Source organism: Megalobrama amblycephala, linkage group LG22 (genome assembly GCF_018812025.1).
Source record: "Megalobrama amblycephala isolate DHTTF-2021 linkage group LG22, ASM1881202v1, whole genome shotgun sequence".
NCBI lineage: Eukaryota > Metazoa > Chordata > Actinopteri > Cypriniformes > Xenocyprididae > Megalobrama > Megalobrama amblycephala.
In genome coordinates this window covers 6,242,638-6,265,149 of record NC_063065.1, presented here as the reverse complement: position 1 = coordinate 6,265,149, position 22,512 = coordinate 6,242,638, and the positions used below count along the sequence as shown (strand labels likewise).

Below are 22,512 nucleotides of genomic sequence, written 5' to 3'. Positions count from 1 at the left end.
TCAGCCTTCATTTCAAACTCATACAAAATCCCAGCTTTATATTCTTATTTTAAGGAAATGACAAGGGAATAACCTTTATTTATGTATTTTATTTATAGTCATATCCCTGTTCATTCCGGATTAAGAGAAATGGAAATAAACATGGTATTAATTTCAAAAGCAAGCACACTAATTATTTTTCAAACACACACACACACACACACACATATATACAGTGCAGTCACCTGAGCTGTTTAAACGCACACATGCAGACAACTCGAATGTGACAGAGGATAGCAGCAGGAGGCTTTTAGCTACCCCTGGAGTATATTCAAATAAATAACTTAATGAATAAGATCAGGGGTTAATAATTTTGAAAGGTTCAGCAGAAATATTAGACAAAACTCTACATTAGCTAATTGCTCAGATTTGCAATTACAGATATATTTATTCTATATCTGTGGATGCACAAATAATACTGACATTCTGAAGTCACATTTATAATTGAACAATCTGTACTACTGTGCTTACTGAAAATGAGACATCCTGATTTGGGCAGAAGCCCACTAGCATTTGATTTCAAAGAAAAGTGCACCATTTATGAGTTAAAAATTGCTCTGATTTCTGTTTTTCTCCATTTCTCCATAACAAGTGCTTCAATTTGATGACTGGGTAACAAAGAATAGGATGAATAAATCAAATTATGAGCATCACACTTTTCCTGTTATATACTTGGCTTCTAAAAACAAAGCAAAGAATTTACAGTTTAATTGATTACGAGCCATTTCCACTGGTTCACTGCTTAGGCATACTGTATGTACTTTTGGCATCAATTTATCATCTCAAATGAATACAAAATGTCTGATTTTCTGTTAGCTTAGTGTCTGTTTAAAAGCCAATGTGTTCCCTGAAAAATATTAAGAGAGAAGGCTAGAAAGTCCCGCTTATTACAGATGTTTGTATTTACAGGTAAATTGTAAGATTGTGCCTTGAAATGTCTCTGGTAATCCAAGATTTAATCATCTGGGTTCCAGTGACTTTCCCTCCAGGATTATCTGAATTTCCTTTGCATCCAGAGTCTCATAAGTCAGCAGGGCATCGGCCAGCAGCTTGTGTTCTTTGCTGTAGGTCTTAAGTAGGTTCTTTGCCCTTTCATATGAGCTCTGAAAGAGAAAATTAGTAAGCTGAATTTCCACAATCATCAGATCAAATATCGCTGACAAACAAAAAATAAAGACCTACCTGCAACAGCACTCTGACTTCCTGTTCTACAGCAGCCTGTGTCTCCGGGCTATGGTTCGTCAGGTCACTGTAGGTCATGACCCCCAGCTGGTCAAAGCAAAGAGAGGTGAGTGAACTGCAGTTACAGTCACAACAGGAATTCAACAAAGGCTTCACACAAGTTTCTGATTACGACAGGATCCTGTCGTTAGAGATGGGTGGATGTGTGTAGTTTAGACCCTGCGTGTGCATTGCTCATTTCTGGAAATTGAGTATGAACAGAGTTCTGGAGAAGGGATTAGAATGAAACACAGATTTAAGTCTGGAATGTAAGAGCTCACACAGCACTAATGGCTTTAAACACGTGGAAGGACTCAAATGGCTTCTCCAAAATAACTATTTGATTTCTTCTTTTAGAATATAACAAATAATCATTTACATTTGAAATGTGATCTGATGGAGATGGGGTTTATTTTTCTTCTAAAAAATGTCCAAGAATCATCATCTGAAATAATTTTGAATTAGAAGAGAACTACGTGTTGTTTAGGTAACAAGTTGGAAACAACAATGTCTATGGTAAAAAAAACTATGCAGCTATATTTTATAAACTATGCAGTTTATAAAATGATAAACCTCACATTTCAGCCTAATAAATGATAATACATTTTATTTTATTTTATAAAAATAAATAAATAAATAAAACTCCTCGGATTTACCCAAAGTACATGAACGGCTAAAATATTTTATTATTTTATTTTGATTTTGGATTGTAGTAAATTCATATATATATATATATATATATATATATATATATATATATATATATATATATATATACACACACACACACACACTACCGTTCAAAAGTTTGGGATCGGTAAGATTTTTAATGTCTTTAATAGAAGTTTCGTCTGCTCACCAAGGCTGCATTTATTTAATTAAAAATACAGTAAAATCAGTAATATTGTGAAATATTATTACAATTTAAAATAACTGTTTTCTATTTGAAAATATTTGAAAATGTAATTTATTCTTGTGTTGGCAAAGCTGAATTTTCAGCATCATTACTCCAGTCTTCAGTGTCACATGATCCTTCAGAAATCATTCTAATATGCTGATCTGCTGCTCAAGAAACATTTATTGTGTACAATTGTACAAAATATTTGTGTACAATATTTTTTTCAGGATTCTTTGATGAATAGAAAGTTCAAAAGAACAGCAATTATTTGAAATATAATCTTTTGTTACATTTTAAATGTCTTTACTGTCACTTTTGTTCGATTTAATGCATCCTTGCTGAAAAAAAAAATTAATTTCTTTAAATTCTTCTCAAAAAAATAAAAAAATAAAAATTCTTACTGACCCCAAACTTTTGAACGGTAGTGTATAATGTTACAAAAGCTTTGTATTTCAGATAAATGCTGTTCTTTTGAACTTTCTATTCATCAAGGAATACTGAAAAAAAAAAAGTATACAACTGTTTTTAACATTGATAATAATAATAAATGTTTCTTGAGCAGCAAATCATCATATTAAAATGATTTCTGAAGGATCATGTGACACTGAAGACTGGAGAAATGATGCTGAAAATTCAGCTTTTCCAACACAGAAATAAATGACATTTTATATTATATTCCAATAGAAAACAGTTATTTTAAATTGTAATAATATTTCACAATATTACTGTTTTTACTGTATTTTTAATTAAATAAATGCAATCTTGGTGAGCAGACAAAACTTAGTTTTCCAGCAACTCACAAACCCAAGTTTGGGAAACTCTGGCATAAATTATGAAATGATTAATAACTACATACTGTAAGACAGGAAAAGAAAAAAAATTGCATTAAGTCACATAATGCGTTTTCACCTTGTCACTCATTCCAAACCGTGTCACCATCATCTGTGCTATTTTGGTGGCTCCATCAAAATCACTGGATGCTCCTGTAAAAGAAACAAATAAACCATGATATTGATATTTCTAAGAATTTAAATAGCAAGGATCAGTTATGAACACCTCTCACCGGTGGTGATGTGATCATTTCCAAACACCAGTTCCTCAGCGACCCTGCCGCCCATGCTGACGTCCATCTGAGCCAGCAGCTGGGCCCGCGTCTCACTCCAGCGATCGTTCTCTGGCAGCAAGGATACCTGAGAAAGACCAAAGAAACAGAAGAAGCAGCACAATGGGTTTATGTATAAATCTGGAGAGTAAAAGCTATAATTTCATGCAGTCCCTTTCTGCAAAACTCATTGTACAAATTTATTTTATATGTTTATATGTGGATAAAAGCCTAAAGTCAATCTGTTCATCATATAAAGTGATCGTTTCTCTTAATAAAAATATCTTTATTTGAATTCCGAAGATAAACGAAAGTATGGATTTGGAACGACATGAGGGTGAGTAAATGATGACAGAATTTCATTTTTGGTTGAACTATCACTTTAATGTTATAATGGAACAGTGAGACCATTTACTCACATGTCCAAGCGAAGGGCCGCGTGGCATGATGGTAGCTTTGTTGATGGGCATGGCGTCTTTGGTGTAATAAGCAACTATAGCGTGTCCTGATTCATGATAGGCTGTTATCATCTTATTTCTCTTGTCTATCTCCACACTCCTGCGCTCTGGGCCTGGACAGACAGAGAAGAAGAGGATGTCAGGAAAGAATGTCTTTGTTCAAAGCATTAATCCCCATCACATGCTGCAGAGACTAAGCTGTACGGCCCTACTGTCCTCACCCATCAGGATCTTATCCTTCGCAAACTCCAGCTCCTTCATGGTCACCAGTTCTTTCCCATCAGCTGCTGCTTTCAGTGCAGCCTGGTTCACCAGGTTCTCCAGTTCGGCTCCAGAGAAACCCACTGTTCCCCTGGCAATGATCTCGGCATCAACAGCTACAAAACCAGATTATTTTAGTGGATTGTTCTATTGAGAATCTTTGGAAACATATTTGGTTTCTCTTAATAATTCTTACCAGATTCCACTTTAATTTTCTTCAAATACCACTCCAGGATTTCAGTGCGTCCCTTCACATCCGGTCTTGGAACAGTGACCTGCATGTCAAATCGGCCTGGTCTCACCAGAGCACTGAAACACATATTAACAAGATTTTTACAACCCTAAAAGTCTTTGCAATAAATGCCTGCATGTAAAAAAGTGGAATTTACTGATGGCTGGAGAAACCTACTTGTCCAAAGCTTCAGCAAAGTTCGTAGCTCCAATCACAATGACACCTTCATTAGGTTTAAACCTGAAATCATCAAAATACTACAATAAGACCCACGTAACTCCTTTCAAAAAGAGGACACGTAATAAAAAGCCATGGACTCACCCGTCCATCTCAGCGAGCAGTTGGTTGATGGTCTGTCGCGAGTACGGGTGCATGGGAGACTCGATTCTCTTGCCTCCTACACTGTCCAGCTCGTCAATAAATATTACACACGGTGCACTAGCTTTGGCCTCCTCTATGAGAAAAACCAGCAAAAACATTTGTTAAAAGGGTCATGAATTGAGAAATCAAATATTCCTTGATCTTCTGACATGTAAGAGGTCATTGTACTATAAAAATATCCTGCAAGTTTCAGAAACTGTTAGTACAAAAACAGCTTTTATTAAAACCAAGCTCAGAAAAGGACTCGTTTAGGGTTTTGTCACATTATTACGTCATATAGCAACAAAAGACCACCTGCTCTACAGATCTGCAGAAGATCAATGTCTACATCATGGCCTCTTTAGGCCCATCATCATTTTGCACATGTCATGTAGTAGTAAATATGAGAGAGACACCTCTGAGACATTACAAGACATTTTGAAGTGCCAAGCTGTGGAAAAACACAGTCTTTGCATTGCCATCCTTGTGATCCTAACACTAATAGAGGTGTGAACCTACACTGGTCTCACGGTTCGGTTCGATTGCGATTATCAAGTCATCGATTCAGTTCGATTCGATTATCTCGATGCATCACGATGCATTGATGATGCACTGCATCCTTATTTTTCAATTTTGCTTCACATGTATACAATTTTGTCAATAAATACAAGCAGTCAGATATATGAACTGAACCTTTAATTTTACCTAAAACACGCTTCTTGAATGTATCAAACATCAAATAAAACTCAAGTCTGGGCACAGAAGACAACAGCAGCATTAGATTAGAACACACAAATGTAAGTACTAAAAGTGCATAATGCAGGGAGTGTACTTAATTTGACGCCATTACCTGGGCTTTGGTTTCGAGGTAGAGTTCCGGGATAACTTTTTCTGAAAAGTGGCTGCAAGAGGGGAGCTTATATCGCGGCTCCAGTGTTGTTAACAGGTGGCGAAACCCGGGGTTTTCCACTACAGAAAAGGGCCGTATATCCTTTGCAATAAAAGATGCCACTGCTCTGGTAATTCTCTGCCCTCTCACTGAGTTTGGCGGCAACGTTGATATAAGTTGATCAATTTTTGGCTGAGCTGGATCCACAATGGCACTGACAGGCGTTTGCAGCTCGGGGTGAAAACGACTGACGTGGTTTCTCCTGTTGGTGGTATTACCCCCTGCATATTTTATTTTTGCATGACATGATTTGCACACAGCGTGTGTCTTGTCAAGGTCGGGCTTACCGTGTTGTTGATAAAAGCCGAAATGTGCCCAAATGTCGGCTTTTAAAGTGGTTGGAGCATTTTTTATTGCACGCTCAGGCGTTTCGCCTCCCTCTGCCATTGTATGCCGCGACTAAGCACGCGGTGCTGACGTCAGAAATGCGTCAGTACATTATAACCGGTTATGGGCTATTACTGAACCGAAACCGGATCGTCCTCGTCTGCATCGCGATGCACCGTAGAAACGATTAATTTTGACACCCCTACTAAGAAAGCATGGATGGACTTTTTTTTAACAAAGTTCCAGAGATATTTTTCAACATCGGAAGTTTTCAAAACAATTCCACACGTGTAATGGTGGAAATTATTTTAATATGCAAAACTGTTACCCAACCATAGCAGTGGGCGTTTACTTCCAAGTCTTGAATGAGGCACGCCCATCAAAACGGAGTGTCCGAAAGAGAGGGTCACAAACAGGATAGAAAATAGCTTATTATACTTCTAAATTAGGATGTTTTTGATCATCTTGATAACATTATAAATGGACCTTAGAGAACATAACAAAAATTGCAGTTCATGACCACTTTAAAGTAGTTAAGTAAGTAGTTAAAGTAGCTTTCTAAGACCACATTTTTTCCTCAAAAGACTCACTGAAAAGGTTTCTGATGCGACTCGCTCCGACTCCCACAAACATTTCATCAAACTCTGACCCAGAGGCGTAGTAAAAGGGCACGTCTGCTTCACCTGCTACAGCTCTGGCCAACAGGGTTTTTCCTGTTCCTGGAGGCCCGACAAGCAGGATACCTGAAATACACATCCAGATTAGATATTTCTACAAAATTAAAAAAAACCCTATAACCATAAATTAAAAGAAGTGTTAAATTTCACCTTTGGGAAGTTTACCGCCAAGCACAGTGAATTTCTGAGGGTTTCGCAAAAATTCGACAACATCCTGAAGTTCGTTCTTGGCCTCCTCTACACCTTTCACATGTTCAAAGGTGACATTTTTCATTTGAATAGGGTCCACGGCTGAATCCAGACCGGAGGTGGTGCGAAAACGAACTACAAGTAAACAGATAAAATGAAAACTTGAATGTGAATATACTGCATAACTAATGATCTTATCAGAAACAAAAAATTATTTCACAGCACAGCCACAAAACATTTCAAGCACTACATACTTTATTATAAAAGCTGCAGAAGAAATTCAGCTACAGTAAATATATTTTAGGCATGCAAACATAAGGAATGAATAAAATGGGAAACAAACCAGTGTCGGAAAACGAGCCTTTACCCGAGAAGAGAGGGCTTCTGGACACACCATACAGGCCCACCAGCAGGACGGCAAAAATAATCAGACGTGTCCTCTTTACAGAGTCTGATAAAAACAAAAGTAAGAATGAAGTTTCTACCGCAAACACATATTTTGCTATTAAACAGTCTCTGGGCTAAGATATGTGTTTAAGATATCACCTTGAGTCCTCTGTGTCAATGCCTGAGCCTTCATGAAGCCCTCTGTGAAGCCAGTCTTAAAAGCATCCTGGTGAGATTCTGACAAGTTATTCTGTTTCAATAGCTGTTCAAAACTCCCTGTGTCTTGCTTTTCCTTCATGAGGCCCTGAAGAGGACAGAGAATAATCACATTAGAAAAAACCTGTTGTATTTATGAATTAATATTTTGTCAGTGTCATGCTTTACTAACCTTCATAAAGACTGGTGTATAATTCTCTGCTTCTACTGGACCTTCAAAACCTGACTGCAGACGTCTGGTCTTGGACCTCATTGTCTTGAAACCTCTGTTTTGTACCCACACTAAGCATGAAAACAAACAAGACTTACATCAAAATAATCACAAAACTAAATCCATTCAATAGCTATAATGTAACAGCATGTAACCCAGTAAAGCCCCTGTTCACACCAAGAACAATAAATATAACTATATATTAGCATCTACACTAACAGATGATAATGTTTATTATAAGCTTACACTGCAGTTATGTCATGTGCCACTTTAAATGCTCAAGCTTTTCTTGGTTGTCAATGTTTTTATCATTTATCAGCTGATTTAAAATAGTTCTGAAAGTGATTCCAATGATATTGTTCCAACTGTGGTGTGGACTTCATGAACAATTCATACAACTTTATAGTTATAGTTATCGTCCTTAGTGTGAACGGACCATAATTCGTAATATTTTGGTCATTTGTATATAAATATTACATTGCAGATGGTGCAGATCTACGCAGGCTGTCTGGAGGGGACTGGAGCTTTGCCTGCGAAACACTGGAGAGCCAAAGAGTCCCATGTGTTTGTGAGAGAACCCTGTGGCAAGATATACAATTTACATTACACAACAAAGTCAAGAATAAACACTTTGCTGACAACAAAATGAGCCTTTAGTTTCCAAATGACAAAACTTTTCTCACAGTGTCTGTAACGGTTTGATAAAGGATTCAGTCTCTCTAAACCCCTCCTTTCTGAGAGCCTACTCTGCTCTGATTGGTCAGATGGCCCAGTCTATTGTGATTGGTCGACTGCTTACAGTGTGGATCAGAAACAAAACGCCTATTAGCATATCTGAACTTCAGCTCTGGATCTTCCTCAGCGGTTGATACACAGTGAAACGATCCGTAATGATGGTGTCAACCAAGCCCCAGTCCACATCCTTTGGATGTGCAGCAAAGTGGATTTTCTTTTGCAGCGCAGAAAACATGTTGACGACACAAACCAAACTCTTCCAGGCCTCAGCTACAACTATAGTGTTTGAGGGTCAAAGTAGACATTGTTCTCAGGCAGCCAATGAAAACCAAAGGCTGGCATTATGCAAATTTGTAACAAACCTATGTAGGTTCATGCAGGAATTAAGACGGGAATTACTAATGACTCGTTTCAGGCAGTTCAGAATCAGTTCTTTCTTTTAAGAGACAGTAACTCCATTTCTCATACAGTTTGATCTTTGACCTTTTACATTCACAAACAGCTACATGAAAGGTGATATCTGAAAAAGTGGGCACTTTAAGACTGGAAAGTTGTTGGAAATCATAAAACTTGTTGGTGCACAAAATTTGAACATCCTAATAAATACATTTTCTACTTGTAACCTAGATTGCACAAAGTATTCAAGTACAATAGGTTGAAAATGATACAAAAATCGCAGTGTCATTTCCTGTGAAGCAGGAACAACTTATTTTTGTAATTGCTCAACAGCACAATGTTGATAAAGAAAGACATGGTAGCATAAACATTCTGTAGGGGAATAAACCTAATCATTGAGCTATCAACAATTCAGAGCGACAAAACATGATATCATCACTATATGTTGTGGCTAACCTTACCATATTTGTTTTGGAAGAAGGAGGGGGCAGAAATGTGAGATGTTCTCCATGCTGTTGAGTTTTGAGCAACACTGGAGATTGATTTCTCTTCTGGATCTATAGACGGCAGCAGGCGTTCCAGAACATCACGTACATGACTGAACCTCAGCTCTGACAGACCCAGCTCCTTCAAGTTTACTTTAGGCTGTGAAAACAAGCCAGTTAGAACCAGGAAGCGCAGTGGAAAGCAGTATTATTTAAGTATCACTGAGATAATATTATAGGGGACCTATAATGCCCCTTTAACAAGATGTAATATAAGTCTCTGGCGTCCCGAGAATGTGTCTGAAGTTTCAGCTCAAAATACCCCATAGATCATTTATTATAGCTTGTCAAATTTGCCTCATTTGGGTGTGAGCAAAAAAAACACACCAGTTTTTGTGTGACCCTTTAAATGCAATAAGCTGCTGCTCCCGGACACTTTCCAAAAGAGGGCGGAGCTTTAACAGCTCACACTTCAGTTGCTCAACAACAACAAAGCTGGAGAATCTCAAGCAGCCAAAATGAGGATTGTCAGCAACGGTATTCAGCCTTACATTGTTCAAACCGGAGTCGGACACTGATGGAGAGACTCAGGAAGAAGTTGCAACTTTTAGAATGAAACTGGACGTTTCTGAATGGTTAGTGGATACATTTATGTAGTTGCTGTGGAGTTGATTCAACTCATCGACTAGCATGTGCCGTCATTTTGTGCAAATCCAGCGCTGAATTGACCCTCGTTTGTGAAGCAGTCCGGCGTAAAATGACAGTATGGTAACAACACTAACTACAACAACTCTTCTTCTTCTCTAAAGCAGCACAACATGGCCTCATCCCCTTTGTTGCGTGTTCTCAGGGCGGGGTTTATGTAAATTTATGGTTAGTGATGTCACCTAACCCAAGAAGAAGCTTGTTGTAGTCCCTACCAGCCATTTGTTGTAGTCCTTAAACAGAATTTTTTTAAAAGAAAATATCTCCCTTTGCATTGAACTTTGAGTGTCGTAACTTTTCAGATTTCAACATCACACACTAACTAAAGTTAAAAAAAAGTGAAATCATAATCAACCACCCCTTTAAAATTTTTGAATGTTTTTATTTTTATATTTTTTTGTTTTCAATTTAATTTTAGTTAGATTTTTAGTGTTTTTTGTCCATTTTTTTGTAATATGTCAATATAGTTTTTTAGTCATTGTTATTTCAGTTTTAGTTTTAGTTTTAGTTACTTTACTGCAAGTTAAACTTAATGAAAATGAGAAATGTTGCCTTGGCAACTAGCTAAAATAAACTAAGTTTATGTTTTTTTTATATTACATTTTATTGCAGTAAATGTTTATTTTATTTCAAGCGACAAAATTAGGTTTTAGTGAACTATAATAACCCTGGTGTAAACATGAACTCTAACACGCACTTGCTTTAAAGCCCTGTGCGTGCTGTTTCCGTGACTGCTATCATACCTCATTGAGAAGTGGGTCATGTTCAGGTGACGGGTCTCTCTGTAGACTCTGCACCGATGTGGTCACGGCCGAGTTGGCTGAACTCTTCAGGTACTGGACCACATTGATTAAATGGGTCAAAGGCACTGTTCCCTGAAAAAAAGTGCATTTTGGTCACATTGCATAACTTGGTGTGCATGGAGAATACTGGTTAGCAAATAAAAGAATAAAATTGTATTAAGTTTGCCAGTCCTTAAAGGATTAGTTCACTTTCAAATTAAAATTTCCTGGTAATTTACTCACCCCCATGTCATCTAAGATGTCCATGTCTTTCTTTCTTCAGTTGAAAAGAAATTAAGGATTTTGATGAAAACATTCCAGGATTTTCTCAATTCAAAATTTCTACACGATCCCAGATGAGGAATAAGGGTCTTTTCTAGAGAAACCATCACTCATTTTCTAAAAAAAATTAAAATTATATACATTTTAACCATAAATGCTCATCTTGAGCTCTCTTCTTCTTCTCTATTTGAATTCCAGCAGTGTAGACACTGCTAAGTGCATTACTGCCCTCCACAGGTCAAAGTTTGAACTAATTGTTATATACTTACACTAGCATATTGTATATGACAATTTAGTTCAAACTTTGACCTGTGGAGGGCAGTAATGCACTTAGCAGTGTCTACACTGCTGGAATTCTAATAGAGAAGAAGAGAGCTAGTTAAAGGAACATTTATGATTAAAACGTATAAAATCTTAATTTTTTTTTAGAAAATGAGTGATGGTTTCTCTAGATAAGACCCTTTTTCCTCGTCTGGGATCATGTAGAGCTCTTTGAAGCTGCACTAAAACTGTAATTTTGACCTTCAACCGTTTGGGCTCCATTGAAGTCCACTATATGGAGAAAAATCCTGGAATGTTTTCATCAAAAACCTTCATTTCTTTTCAACTGAAGAAAGAAAGACATGAACATCTTGGATGACATGGGGGTGAGTAAATTATCAGGAAATTTTAATTTGAAAGTGAACTAATCCTTTAAGTTATCGTCATAGTCACATACAGTGACTGATAAGCTCTCTATGTATGACTGCTACTAAATTTTGTTGATCTGTAGGTCAGTTATGTCACTTGTTGAAAGGCACATACTTCATTTTTCCCTTCAGGCACATACACTTTCAGTCTCTCTATTAAACACACTCTCTCTCAGAGCTTTTGTTGTATAACCAGAGTGAAGGTAACATTACACAACAATGTCATCAGAAAACACTATACTTTCTACTGAAAGAATATCAGTATAATTGTATTTTCTCAATCTACAGTGAAGAAAAACAAAAGGAAATCGCAACAGATGGTTTTTAATGAAATTAATACCGTCAATCAGATGATGTAATCTGTCTGATGATCTATACAACATCTAAATATCGACAGAATGCCAAGAAATATGCTGTTAATTCAAATAAACTTTCAATATTATTGTTTTAAATATCTATTTTAATCAGACTTGTATTTAAAAGATCGAAGTTTGTTATGGAAAGCCCCATTCACAGACTGTCTGCTTTCTCTTTCTCGTTTATTATTACTAACGTTACTCACTAATTTATTTACAAAACGGGCTTTGACAATTACTGTTTAAAACAATGAAATACCTTCATACCTGCGACTGAAAGGTTGTAGGCAGAGAAAACATATTTTGCTTAGATTTCCGTTGAGAGGTTTTCTTGTGCCCCTGTCAGATCCTCTGCTGTGTTCTGTTCTTCGGTTATGAAAACCGGTGTTGTTAATCTCACCGATGACTCCACGCTTCCTTTTCTAAACAAAGAGATAGCGTTGTTAAATTCAGCGGATTCATCGCTCTTACGTGAGCTTCTCTTCTTCTGTGGTAATCTAATCCAGCATTAGTTCTCTTTAGTGCCGCCGCCTGCTGGACAATAACGCTAATGTTTAGCATGTTCATTACTTTAATGAACTAATATAGCTCATTTTTAAATTACAATTGCATACAAGCATAACATAATCAAATAACAAGCCAAGGAAATACAAACAAATACAAGCTGTGTTCCATTTTCTGTACAGATCAAAATAAACATTTAAAACAAACTCAAGCAAAGGATACTATTATGGGAAATTATTCATTATTAGATGTTTGAATTTGAAATCGTGCTTTTTATCTATTATCATTGTTTTATACAGTCTATCTATGGTATTATCACAATAATCTCTCTTTAGCGCCATCTAGTGTTCGTGTAGCATAAGACCATGCAGCGCAGATCCCCGGATGTAGTGGCTTAGGTCTTTGCCTGTAAAAGCATAGCATTATGGTATTTGTTATTTATCTAATAATGCACCACTTTGGAAGAGATAAATATTTTGATGGTAATATACAGTTATGCTATAACCAAAATGGCGTGTTGGAAATGTCCGAAAACGTTAATTTATGAGCTCAGCGATTTTTGGCTTTACTTCCGGGTTGTTTGAAGACCCCACGATGGGCTAAAAAAGTCTTTATTATTCTATATTAAATTAAAACCATCTTGTCAAATATTATTATGCTGTAAAAGGCCTGTTTTACTAATTTTATCCACTGGTTAGTAAAGCAGTCATAGATAATTATAATAAACATTATACGCCTATCACTAAATAGTTCAATTTTTAAATTATACTGTCCTTTTATGTTTTCAGTGCTTTATTTAATATATATTAGTAATAAAACCATTTATAATCACTTAAAATTGGATTAAATACACAGTGGATGTTCAAAATAGTCTTTGATTTTAAATCACTTCAGTTCGTGAAATGTTTATTGAGACAATCTTGAGCTGCATACATCTGTTTAGAGAAAGATCCTAAATTAAATACAGCTGGCAATGTACTTAGAGCCTTTTGTCATCGCGATCTGTGGCGCATTAAAGCACTTCCGCTGTGTCATGCGAGAGGCTCGTTGGTAGTTGCATCAGGCAGATTAAAAAGCAGCAGCTCTCAGTTTTCGACGACGTTTTATAAATTAACTACAAATCTAAGCAAGCATATCCAAGCGGCACTGATCGCCGACATCTTTCATCTGTTAAAGTTACCTCAGTAATATCGCATGTCCAATATACAGAACCTCCAGTCCTTCGGTAAGTGGCACGAGTTTACAAAGGAAGAACATATTGGGCATTGTGTGTTGTTTGGAGCCTGTGGTCAAATCCATCAATGCAAACATGTTTTTTTTAAATAGTCGATGCAAAAAGTAAACGTTTGTCTTTATCTAAAAAAAAAAAATAAAAATAATAATAATAATAATAATAATAATAATAAAGCTAATTTCCATGCTTGGGGAAGTCGTGGGGAAAATAATGGCGCATTTTTTAAACAAAATACTTTTGTAAAACTGTTAGCTCAATATCTGTAAGATTTCTTTTTTTTTTTTTTTTTAAAGTCCTTATGCAGCGCACCCTTAAATTAAGGTTCATTATTGGCATCTGTGTTTCCACGAAGAACCGCTTTTCCGTTGCACAAAATGGTGGAAGAAGCTTCTACACGATTTTTAATGTGTAAAAAAAAAAAAAAAAAAAAAAAAGATTTTGAGAACTGTTCACTTTAAAAGTTCTCTGGGGAACACAAAATGGTGGTTCTACTGTGAAAACCCTCTTTTGGAAACTTGAATCTTAAAGGGTTAGTTCACGCGAAAATTAAAATTCTGTCATTTATTGCTTACCCTCATGCCGTTTCACACCCGTAAGACCTTTGTTCATCTTCGGAACACAAATTAAGATATTTTAGTTGAAATCCGATGGCTCCTTGAGGCCTGCATTGAGAGCAATGACATGTCCTCTCTCAAGATCCATTAATGTACTAAAACATATTTAAATCAGTTCATGTGAGTACAGTGGTTCAATATTAATATTATAAAGTGGTGAGAATATTTGACAAAATAAAAAACAAAATAACTTTAGTAAAGGCCGATTTCAAAACACTGCTTCAGGAAGCATCGGAGCGTAAATGAATCGGTGTGTCGAATCATGATTCAGATCGCGTGTCAAACTGCCAACGGCTGAAATCACGTGACTTTGGCGCTCCGAACAGCAGATTCGATACACTGATTCATCTGTGCTCCAATGCTTCCTGAAGCAGTGTTTTGAAATCGGCCATCACTAAATAAGTCTCATCATATATTTTTTTTTTTTTTTTTTTTTTTTTTTTTTTTGGTACTCCAAAAGTGTTCTCGTCGCTTTATAATATTGATATTGAACCACTGTACTCACATGAACTGATTTAAATGTTTTAGTACATTAATGGATCTTGAGAGAGGAAGTGTCATTGCTCCCTATGGAGGCCTCACAGAGCCATCGGATTTCAACTAAAATACCTTAATTTGTGTTCCGAAGATTAACAAAGGTCTTACAGGTGTGGCACAGCATGAGGGTGAGTAAATAATGACATTATTTTCATTTTTGGGTGAACTAACCTTTAAGTGTAATCCAAAGTGACTGAAAAAATTTATTGAAAATTCACTGTTTCAGACGTGTGGAAAGGGATAGTTGACCTAAAAATAAAAACGTCTTTTACTCACCCTCAAGTTGTTCTAAACCTGTTTGAAGTTTTCTGCTACTGAAAACAAAATCTATTTTGAAAATATTGGTAACCAAACGGTTTATGGCCTTTTTTTTTTTTTTTTTTTTTTTTTTTTTTTCCCCTCATACTATTGAAGTCAATGGGGACCAACAACTGTTTGGTTACCCATATCCTTTAAAAATCATCTTTTGTGTTCAGAACAACTTGAGGGTGAGTAAATGATAACAGAATTATTTTTGGGTGAACTATCCCTTTAAAAGTTGTTTGATCAGGTTTTTTGTTGCTTAAAAGTCTCCACCATGCTAGTAAAATGCAAATTTTAGGTATCTTATTATTTTTAAACTCTTTCAAACCGCAATCAATTGTTGCTCCTTATGATTTCCAACTTGATTCATTCCCATTGTGCAACTTGAGCTGTGAGATTTGTTTCTTGTAGCAAAGACTGAAATGCTTCATTGTTTCTCCGTAGATCCCTTTGCTGATGCAACTAAGGGTGACGACGCACTCCCGGCTGGGACGGAGGATAAAATCCACATAAGGATTCAGCAACGGAACGGCCGCAAAACGCTGACCACAGTTCAAGGCATTGCGGACGATTATGATAAAAAGAAGCTTGTAAAAGCCTTTAAGAAGGTATTTTCTAACTCTAGTTATTTGGAAGCATTTCTTTCAAAGTGTTTGTCGTTGAGTAATCTTGTGCTGTTTTATTTAATAGAAATTTGCTTGCAATGGTACGGTGATCGAGCACCCGGAGTATGGAGAGGTGATTCAGTTGCAGGGTGACCAAAGGAAAAATATCTGTCAATTTCTTATGGAGGTGAAGTATACTTGTATATGGAATAACATACTACTGCTTGGAAGCTGTATCTAGAAAGTGGTTGTTTTGGACTTCAAATCAGCAGTTACTCAATTCCATTTTGCTATTTTTCAGATCAACATCGTAAAGGAGGAGCAGTTGAAGGTTCATGGGTTTTAAAATGACGGCCCCTCCAGGGCTTTCTAAAGGACTGCACCAGCATGTAGCAATCCTAGTATATTCATGGCAGGGTTTGTGACCATATGCTAACAACACTGACAGCAGGGTGAAACTGTTTTTTGCAGTCATTTCAAGCTCGAATTTTCATAATGACCTCAACCGGACCACTAATTCCAGGCTGGTCTGAATTAGATACTGAATCTTTGTTGCTGATGCTTGTAAACGTTTTATGATAGATGCACTCAATTGCACGATATCTTTTTATCAAGGACAATAAAGTTATGTGACTTTGCAAATTTGTGACTTTCTTTTCTTCCCTTGTAACATTTATTTGAATGCTACAGATTAAACCATGTAGCAAAGTATTAAAACTAAAAGCATACATATTGCTAGTTAAAATCTAAATGGCACAAAAATGAATAAAACTGCATCGATTCCGCATAGCTTGCATGATGTTGAAAAGCCTTTAATCAGAAATGGTACGAGTATTATGATTGGGTTTCTGTATTGTAATGGAAATTTGGAGCAATAGATTTCATAGGCAATTTAATCAAGTATTAAGCCAATGCTTTTTAGCATGATGTTTAATATGAACATGATGGGAAAAAACTAACTTGCATTTATTCTAAGTAGTTTATTATTTTAACAATGCTTTTGGTTGGTAAATCATTTGTTCACTCTCTTCTAATTTGGCTCATTGTCAGGGCTGGAAATCCTTTCAGCTGTGGCTTAAGTCTGCAGTGTCCTGGCTCAAACATGAGCGTAATCCTCTTTAAAGGGCATGGAATGGAGTTTGTGACTAAGGGACGCCAATCTCACTGCTAAGGCTGCATGGGCATTTCAAACACTTTATCAGAGCAAAGACAGTTTGAAGTTGAAAGTTTGAACTCTCTTTTCAATGATTTTGCCATTTCATGTTCTCTTTGTAGTCTGGGAGAGCACAAAACCATTTTATTAACCCATACTAAAAAAAATACAAGTGTCGGGTTGAAAATTGATTCATCCAACTGACTATGAAGCAAACTGGTTGCAAGTTCCGTTGTTACTAATAGAGTTCAATGGGACTTAAGACCATAGTTAGCAAACTATGCTTTCGGGAAACACACCCCAGGGCGTTGTGAGTCATTGAATCATTAACCATAGCATTTTGCATCCATAGTTAAATGCAGAGATGTGACTTAAGCTATAAAAACAGCAAATACAAGCCTAAATTATGAAGCCCCGCAAATGGCCATATATTGTGGCTAAAAATAAGAATTTGTTCTCTTGTTTGAGCAAATCGTGGCCATAATTTAAGAATTTGTACCCTCGTTTTAGTAAATCGTGGCTCATTTGTACCTTCGTTTTTATTTAACTACAGCAAGGGAATGAATTATTACAACGTGTAAATTATTTAAAACAAGGGAATTAATTCTTAATTTGTGATGATATATTTTATCCAGCATATGTGCATGGGCTCATTACTAAGTAAATAAATGAAAGAAAAAAAAAAAAAACATATATATATATATATATATATATATATATGTGTGTGTGTGTGTGTGTGTGTGTACTGTGTATAATTATGTATATTTAAATACAACCATGTATATACTATATATATATATATATATATATATATATATATATATATATATAGTACAGTCCAAAAGTTTGGAACCACTAAGATTTTTAATGTTTTTAAAAGAAGTTTAGTCTGCTCACCAAAGCTACATTTATTTAATTAAAAATACAGTAAAAAAAACAGTAATATTGTGAAATATTATTACAATTTAAAATAACTGTTTTCTATTTGAATATATTTCACAAAGAAATTTATTCCTGTGATGGCAAAGCTGAATTTTCAGTATCATTACTCCAGTCTTCAGTGTCACATGATCCTTCAGAAATCATTCTAATATGCTGATCTGCTGCTCAAGAAACATTTAATGTGTACAATATCTTTTTTCAGGATTATTTGATGAATAGAAAGTTCAAAAGAACAGTGTTTATCTGAAATCTAATCTTTTGTAACATTATAAATGTCTTTACTGCCACTTTTGATTGATTTAATGCATCCTTGCTGAATAAAAGTATTCATTTCTTTAATTTCTTTTCAAAAAAATAAAAATAAAAATTCTTACTGACCCCAAACTTTTGAACGGTAGTGTATAATGCTACAAAGCTTTGTATTTCAGATAAATGCTGTTCTTTTGAACTTTCTATTCATCAAGGAATCCTGAAAAAAAAAGTACACAACTGTTTTCAACATTGAAAATAATCATAAATGTTTATTGAGCAGCAAATCAGCATATTAGAATGATTTCTGAAGGATCATGTGACACTGAAGACTGGAGTAACGATGCTGAAAATTCAGCTTTGCATCACAGGAATAAATTACTTTGTCAAATATATTTAAATAGTACACAGTTATTTTAAATTGTAATAATATTTCACAATATTACTGTTTTTTACTGTATTTTTAATTAAATAAATGTAGCTTTGGTGAGCAGACGAAACTTCTTTTAAAAACATTAAAAATCTTAGTGGTTCCAAACTTTTGGACTGTACTGTATATATATATATATATATATATATATATATATATATATATATATATATATATACAAACTTATTTTGTGATTAATCGTTTGACAGCACTGATTGATATATATATATACAAATTAAAATCCACCAAAAAGATTTCAATAATATCATTGCATCATTTTAATTGTGCATGATCATCAGTCACTTTTACATATACTAACTCTTAAATCCCATATCTTCTTGTTGTGAATCGAGTTCGTTCACAAAGATGTTTAATTCTTCTCACTCTATTTCTTCCAAACCTGTATGAATACACAAATGCTGAACACAAAAGAAGATATTTTGAAGAATATTGGTTAACCAAACAGTTGGTGGGCCCTATTGACTTCTATAGTATTGTAAAAAAAAATAATAATAATAATACTATGGAAGTCAAAGGGATCCATCAACTTTGGTTAACGACATTCTTCAAAATATCTTCTTTTGTGTTCATCAACAACTTGACGGTGAGTAAATGATGACAGAATTTTCATTTTTGGGTGAACTATCCCTTTAAATGATATCAACAGATACAACATTTGATTTTAATAATGTATTAGTAAATGTCAAAATTAACATGAACTAAGATTAATAAATGCTTTAGCAGGATTTTTCATTGTTAGTTTGTGTTCACTAAAGGTATGAAACCTTATTATAAAGTGTTACTATAATTTTTTCCTCGAGACACAGTTTGCCCATTAAGATGTGTAGGAGTGAATTGCTGAGTTTTGGTCTCAGCAGCAGTTTAGTGGCTGGTGTCTGAATAAGATGGAAACAGACGGAGCACGTGCGGATGCCTGGGGCCGTCCACCGTCCTCTCCGCTCCACTCCATTACCTCCACCAGACAAACACACAGAGTTAATGATGGATGTCTCCGATTCATCAGCACACTCTTCCTGCTCTTAATGCTTTATTGTTTTCTTTCCCCCCTCTCATTTTAACAATCAGTCCATTCATATCTGAACAATTGATCTCTTATCAATTTTTTAGGAGGCTTAAAAGCCATTTTACAGCTCGCTGAGTTTTATGCGCTTATTATGTGTTTAAATATGAAAAAGAAAGGAATGGCTATGCATGCATATGCATTAATTCCACACAAGAGCTTGATATTGGACAAAACGGTTAAATGCCTGTCTGGCAGTCAGCAGATTCCATTATTTTTGTTTGTGTTTAGCCAGAGGCCAGCCAGCTGTTATTGTTTTTGTGTGGTATTGCATTCCCGAGCATTCACCCCTCTCACATCTCTATAAGCAGTGATTCAACTTCAGATGCTGTTTCACTGCAGTGTGATATTGGCCATAAATAATCCTAGTGACACTGACCCCTGCCTCCAGCTTTATTAGAGTGCCACTGTCATTTCTGACCAACAGGCTGAGAAGTAGATTCACACAAGAGCTTCTTTGTCCACCTTGCACAGAATGAAACATGGAAAATTCATCATGCTGTTTGCCAATGCAAAAAATTATTACCCTGAAAAAAAAAAGTCCTAGTGATTTGCTGGTCTTGGCTAGTCTCATTCACTCTTAAAAATAAAGGTTCTTTAATGGCAACTATAAAGTTCCATTAAGAACCTTTAAAAAAAACATGGAACCTTTCCATTCAACAAAAGGTTCTTTATACTAGAAAAGGCTTATTAAAATGTTCTTCACACTAAGAAAAACATGGTTCTTTTAAGAACTGTTCACTGAATGGGAACCAAAAACAGTTCTTCTATGGCATCACTGCAAAAACGCCCTTTTGGAACATTTACACTGTAAAAAATGCTGGGTTGTTGCGTGTTTGGGTCAAATATGGACAAACCCAACCATTGGTTTAAATTTTAAATTAAATTTTAAACCCAACAGCTTGGGTTTGTCCATATTTGACCCAAACATGGTTTAAAACAACCCAGCATTTTTTTACAGTGTATTTTTGAGAGTTGTGTTGATTTGTGTTGAGTTGATTTAGCTGAAGTGCAAGCTGGTCTCTCGTCCTTGCTAAAGATTGTCCGAACCCCTGTAAAACCTGCTTACAAATGACTCTGGCCAGCCTCGGAGAGCATCTATAACTGTAAAACCAACTTACTGTAGACTATTTTTTTTCTCAGCAGGTTTAATGGACCAAAACGTGCTGGTTATGGCAAGCCATTTTGACTTTTATTCATTCTCAGGATATGAATTCTTGATATCAACAATTCAATTCTTGATATCAGGAATTACATTTCAACTAGTAACAATGTTAATTCTTAATATCAACAATTCAATTTTCACTAGTTAAAATGCTAATTTTTATATCAAAAATTACATTTCCACTAATTCTTGATATCTGTAATTGTATTTTCACCATAGGCTGCCATTCAAATTCAATTATTGATATCAAGAATTGATATCTGACTAGTTGAAATTCCAATTTCACATATCAGAAATACAATTCTTACTATTAAAAATCATAAATTTTGATATCATTAATTACTTTATCAAAACTTGCCATTGTTATTAGTGGAAATGTAATTCCTGATATCAAGAACTGAATTGCTGATATCAAGAATTCATATCCCGAGAATGAATAAAAGTCAAAACGGCTTGCCATATCTGCATTAACTTTTAAATATAGGAAATTAATTTTTGAATTCTTACCATACCTTGATGCAGGTGAAGGTAAAATCTGTAATGAAGGTCAACAGGTAATTACACCCAGCATCAAGCTGACCACAGAAATAGAACAAAAATACTAAAAACCAGTCTTATAAGCTATACAAAGGATTAGTTCACTTTAAAATAAAAATTATCTCAAGCTTTACTCACCCTCAAGCCATCCTTGTTGTATATGACTTTCTTCTTTCTGATGAACACAATCCAAGTTTTGTAATGGCAGTGAATGAGACCAACGAGTATGAAGCTCAAGAAAGTGCCTCTACCCAGGTGAAAAAATACTATAGTAATTTATAGTAAATACTATAGTGTTTTGAACCATACTATAGTAAAGTACTGTTGTGGTAATTCTATAGTTGCTGTGATAATAGAACAACTATAGTAATATAAACAAATTACTTTACCTAATACTGTACTAAGTTTTCTACATTATTATACTACAATATACACTAAGTTTACTGTAGTAAAAACTAAAGTATACTACAGTATGCTGTAGCATTCATTAACAAAGTGATGTAAATACTATAATACTACAATTTACTATATGGTTCAATAGTATTTACTATAGTATTTTTTTCACCTGGGCATCCATCGTAAACATACTCCACACGGCTCCAGGAGGTTAACAAAGGACTTCTGAAGCGAAGCCATGCGTTTGAGTAACAAAATACCCATATTTAACAAGTTTTGAAATAAAATATCTAGCTTCCGCCAGACCGCCTTCCGTATTCAACTTACGAAAAAAGCGTAACTGAGGTTATTTGAATACGGAAGGCGTAACGTTAGGACTCACAACTTTTGAGTCTCTATAGTTACTGAGAACTAGCCCACTATGCTAATTGCTAAGAATAAATAAACTCAATTTAGCCAATTCCCTTTACTGCTATCGTGGTCTCTTTTATTTCGATTCATCATTCTGTATTCCTTTGAGAAAGACAGAAATGCTCAGAGGAGAGAAGTTCCATTGTTTTTCCTCTGCTCTCCACGTGTCTCTTTGTGAGAATGCTGTCTGTACAAATTAATCTATATGTCAGTACGTTTGAAACCACCAGATGGCGATATATAATTGATATCGGTGTACACCTACCTTGCCAATTTATCACTTTTGATAGATTAAATATCAAATATTAAAACTGTTTTCTGCACACATCTTTAAGCAGACGCATCCTATACACAGATAAAATATTCCGTTGAAAGCAAAGCACTGTAGGCCTCT

The 22,512-nt window shown here is 35.4% G+C and overlaps 2 protein-coding genes across 3 annotated transcripts; one reads left to right on the top strand and one right to left on the bottom strand.

The window, feature by feature from the left end:
- Nucleotides 1–69: 69 nt before the first annotated feature.
- yme1l1a (YME1-like 1a) lies at nt 70–12,401 on the bottom strand. 2 transcript variants are annotated; one of them, XM_048175504.1, is made up of 18 exons: nt 12,225–12,401; nt 10,592–10,723; nt 9,120–9,303; nt 8,005–8,106; nt 7,489–7,598; nt 7,260–7,404; nt 7,081–7,164; nt 6,675–6,848; nt 6,438–6,590; nt 4,533–4,665; nt 4,389–4,451; nt 4,176–4,288; nt 3,940–4,095; nt 3,680–3,831; nt 3,222–3,348; nt 3,068–3,141; nt 1,222–1,308; nt 70–1,142 (listed from the first exon to the last, which is right to left on the bottom strand). In XM_048175504.1, the coding sequence occupies exons 1-18, from the start codon at nt 12,255–12,257 to the stop codon at nt 999–1,001; spliced, it is 2,166 nt and encodes a 721-aa protein (XP_048031461.1). In that variant the 5' UTR covers nt 12,258–12,401; the 3' UTR covers nt 70–998. The 2 variants fall into 2 exon arrangements, with proteins under 2 accessions (XP_048031461.1, XP_048031460.1); XM_048175503.1 differs by having other exon boundaries at nt 7,057–7,164; nt 12,225–12,398.
- Nucleotides 12,402–13,476: 1,075 nt separating this feature from the next.
- Nucleotides 13,477–16,396, top strand: eif1b (eukaryotic translation initiation factor 1B). The gene is made up of 4 exons (XM_048175508.1): nt 13,477–13,686; nt 15,594–15,757; nt 15,840–15,941; nt 16,056–16,396. Exons 1-4 carry the CDS (start codon nt 13,656–13,658, stop codon nt 16,098–16,100), a joined length of 342 nt encoding a protein of 113 aa, XP_048031465.1. The 5' UTR covers nt 13,477–13,655; the 3' UTR covers nt 16,101–16,396.
- The last annotated feature ends 6,116 nt before the right edge of the window (nt 16,397–22,512 follow it).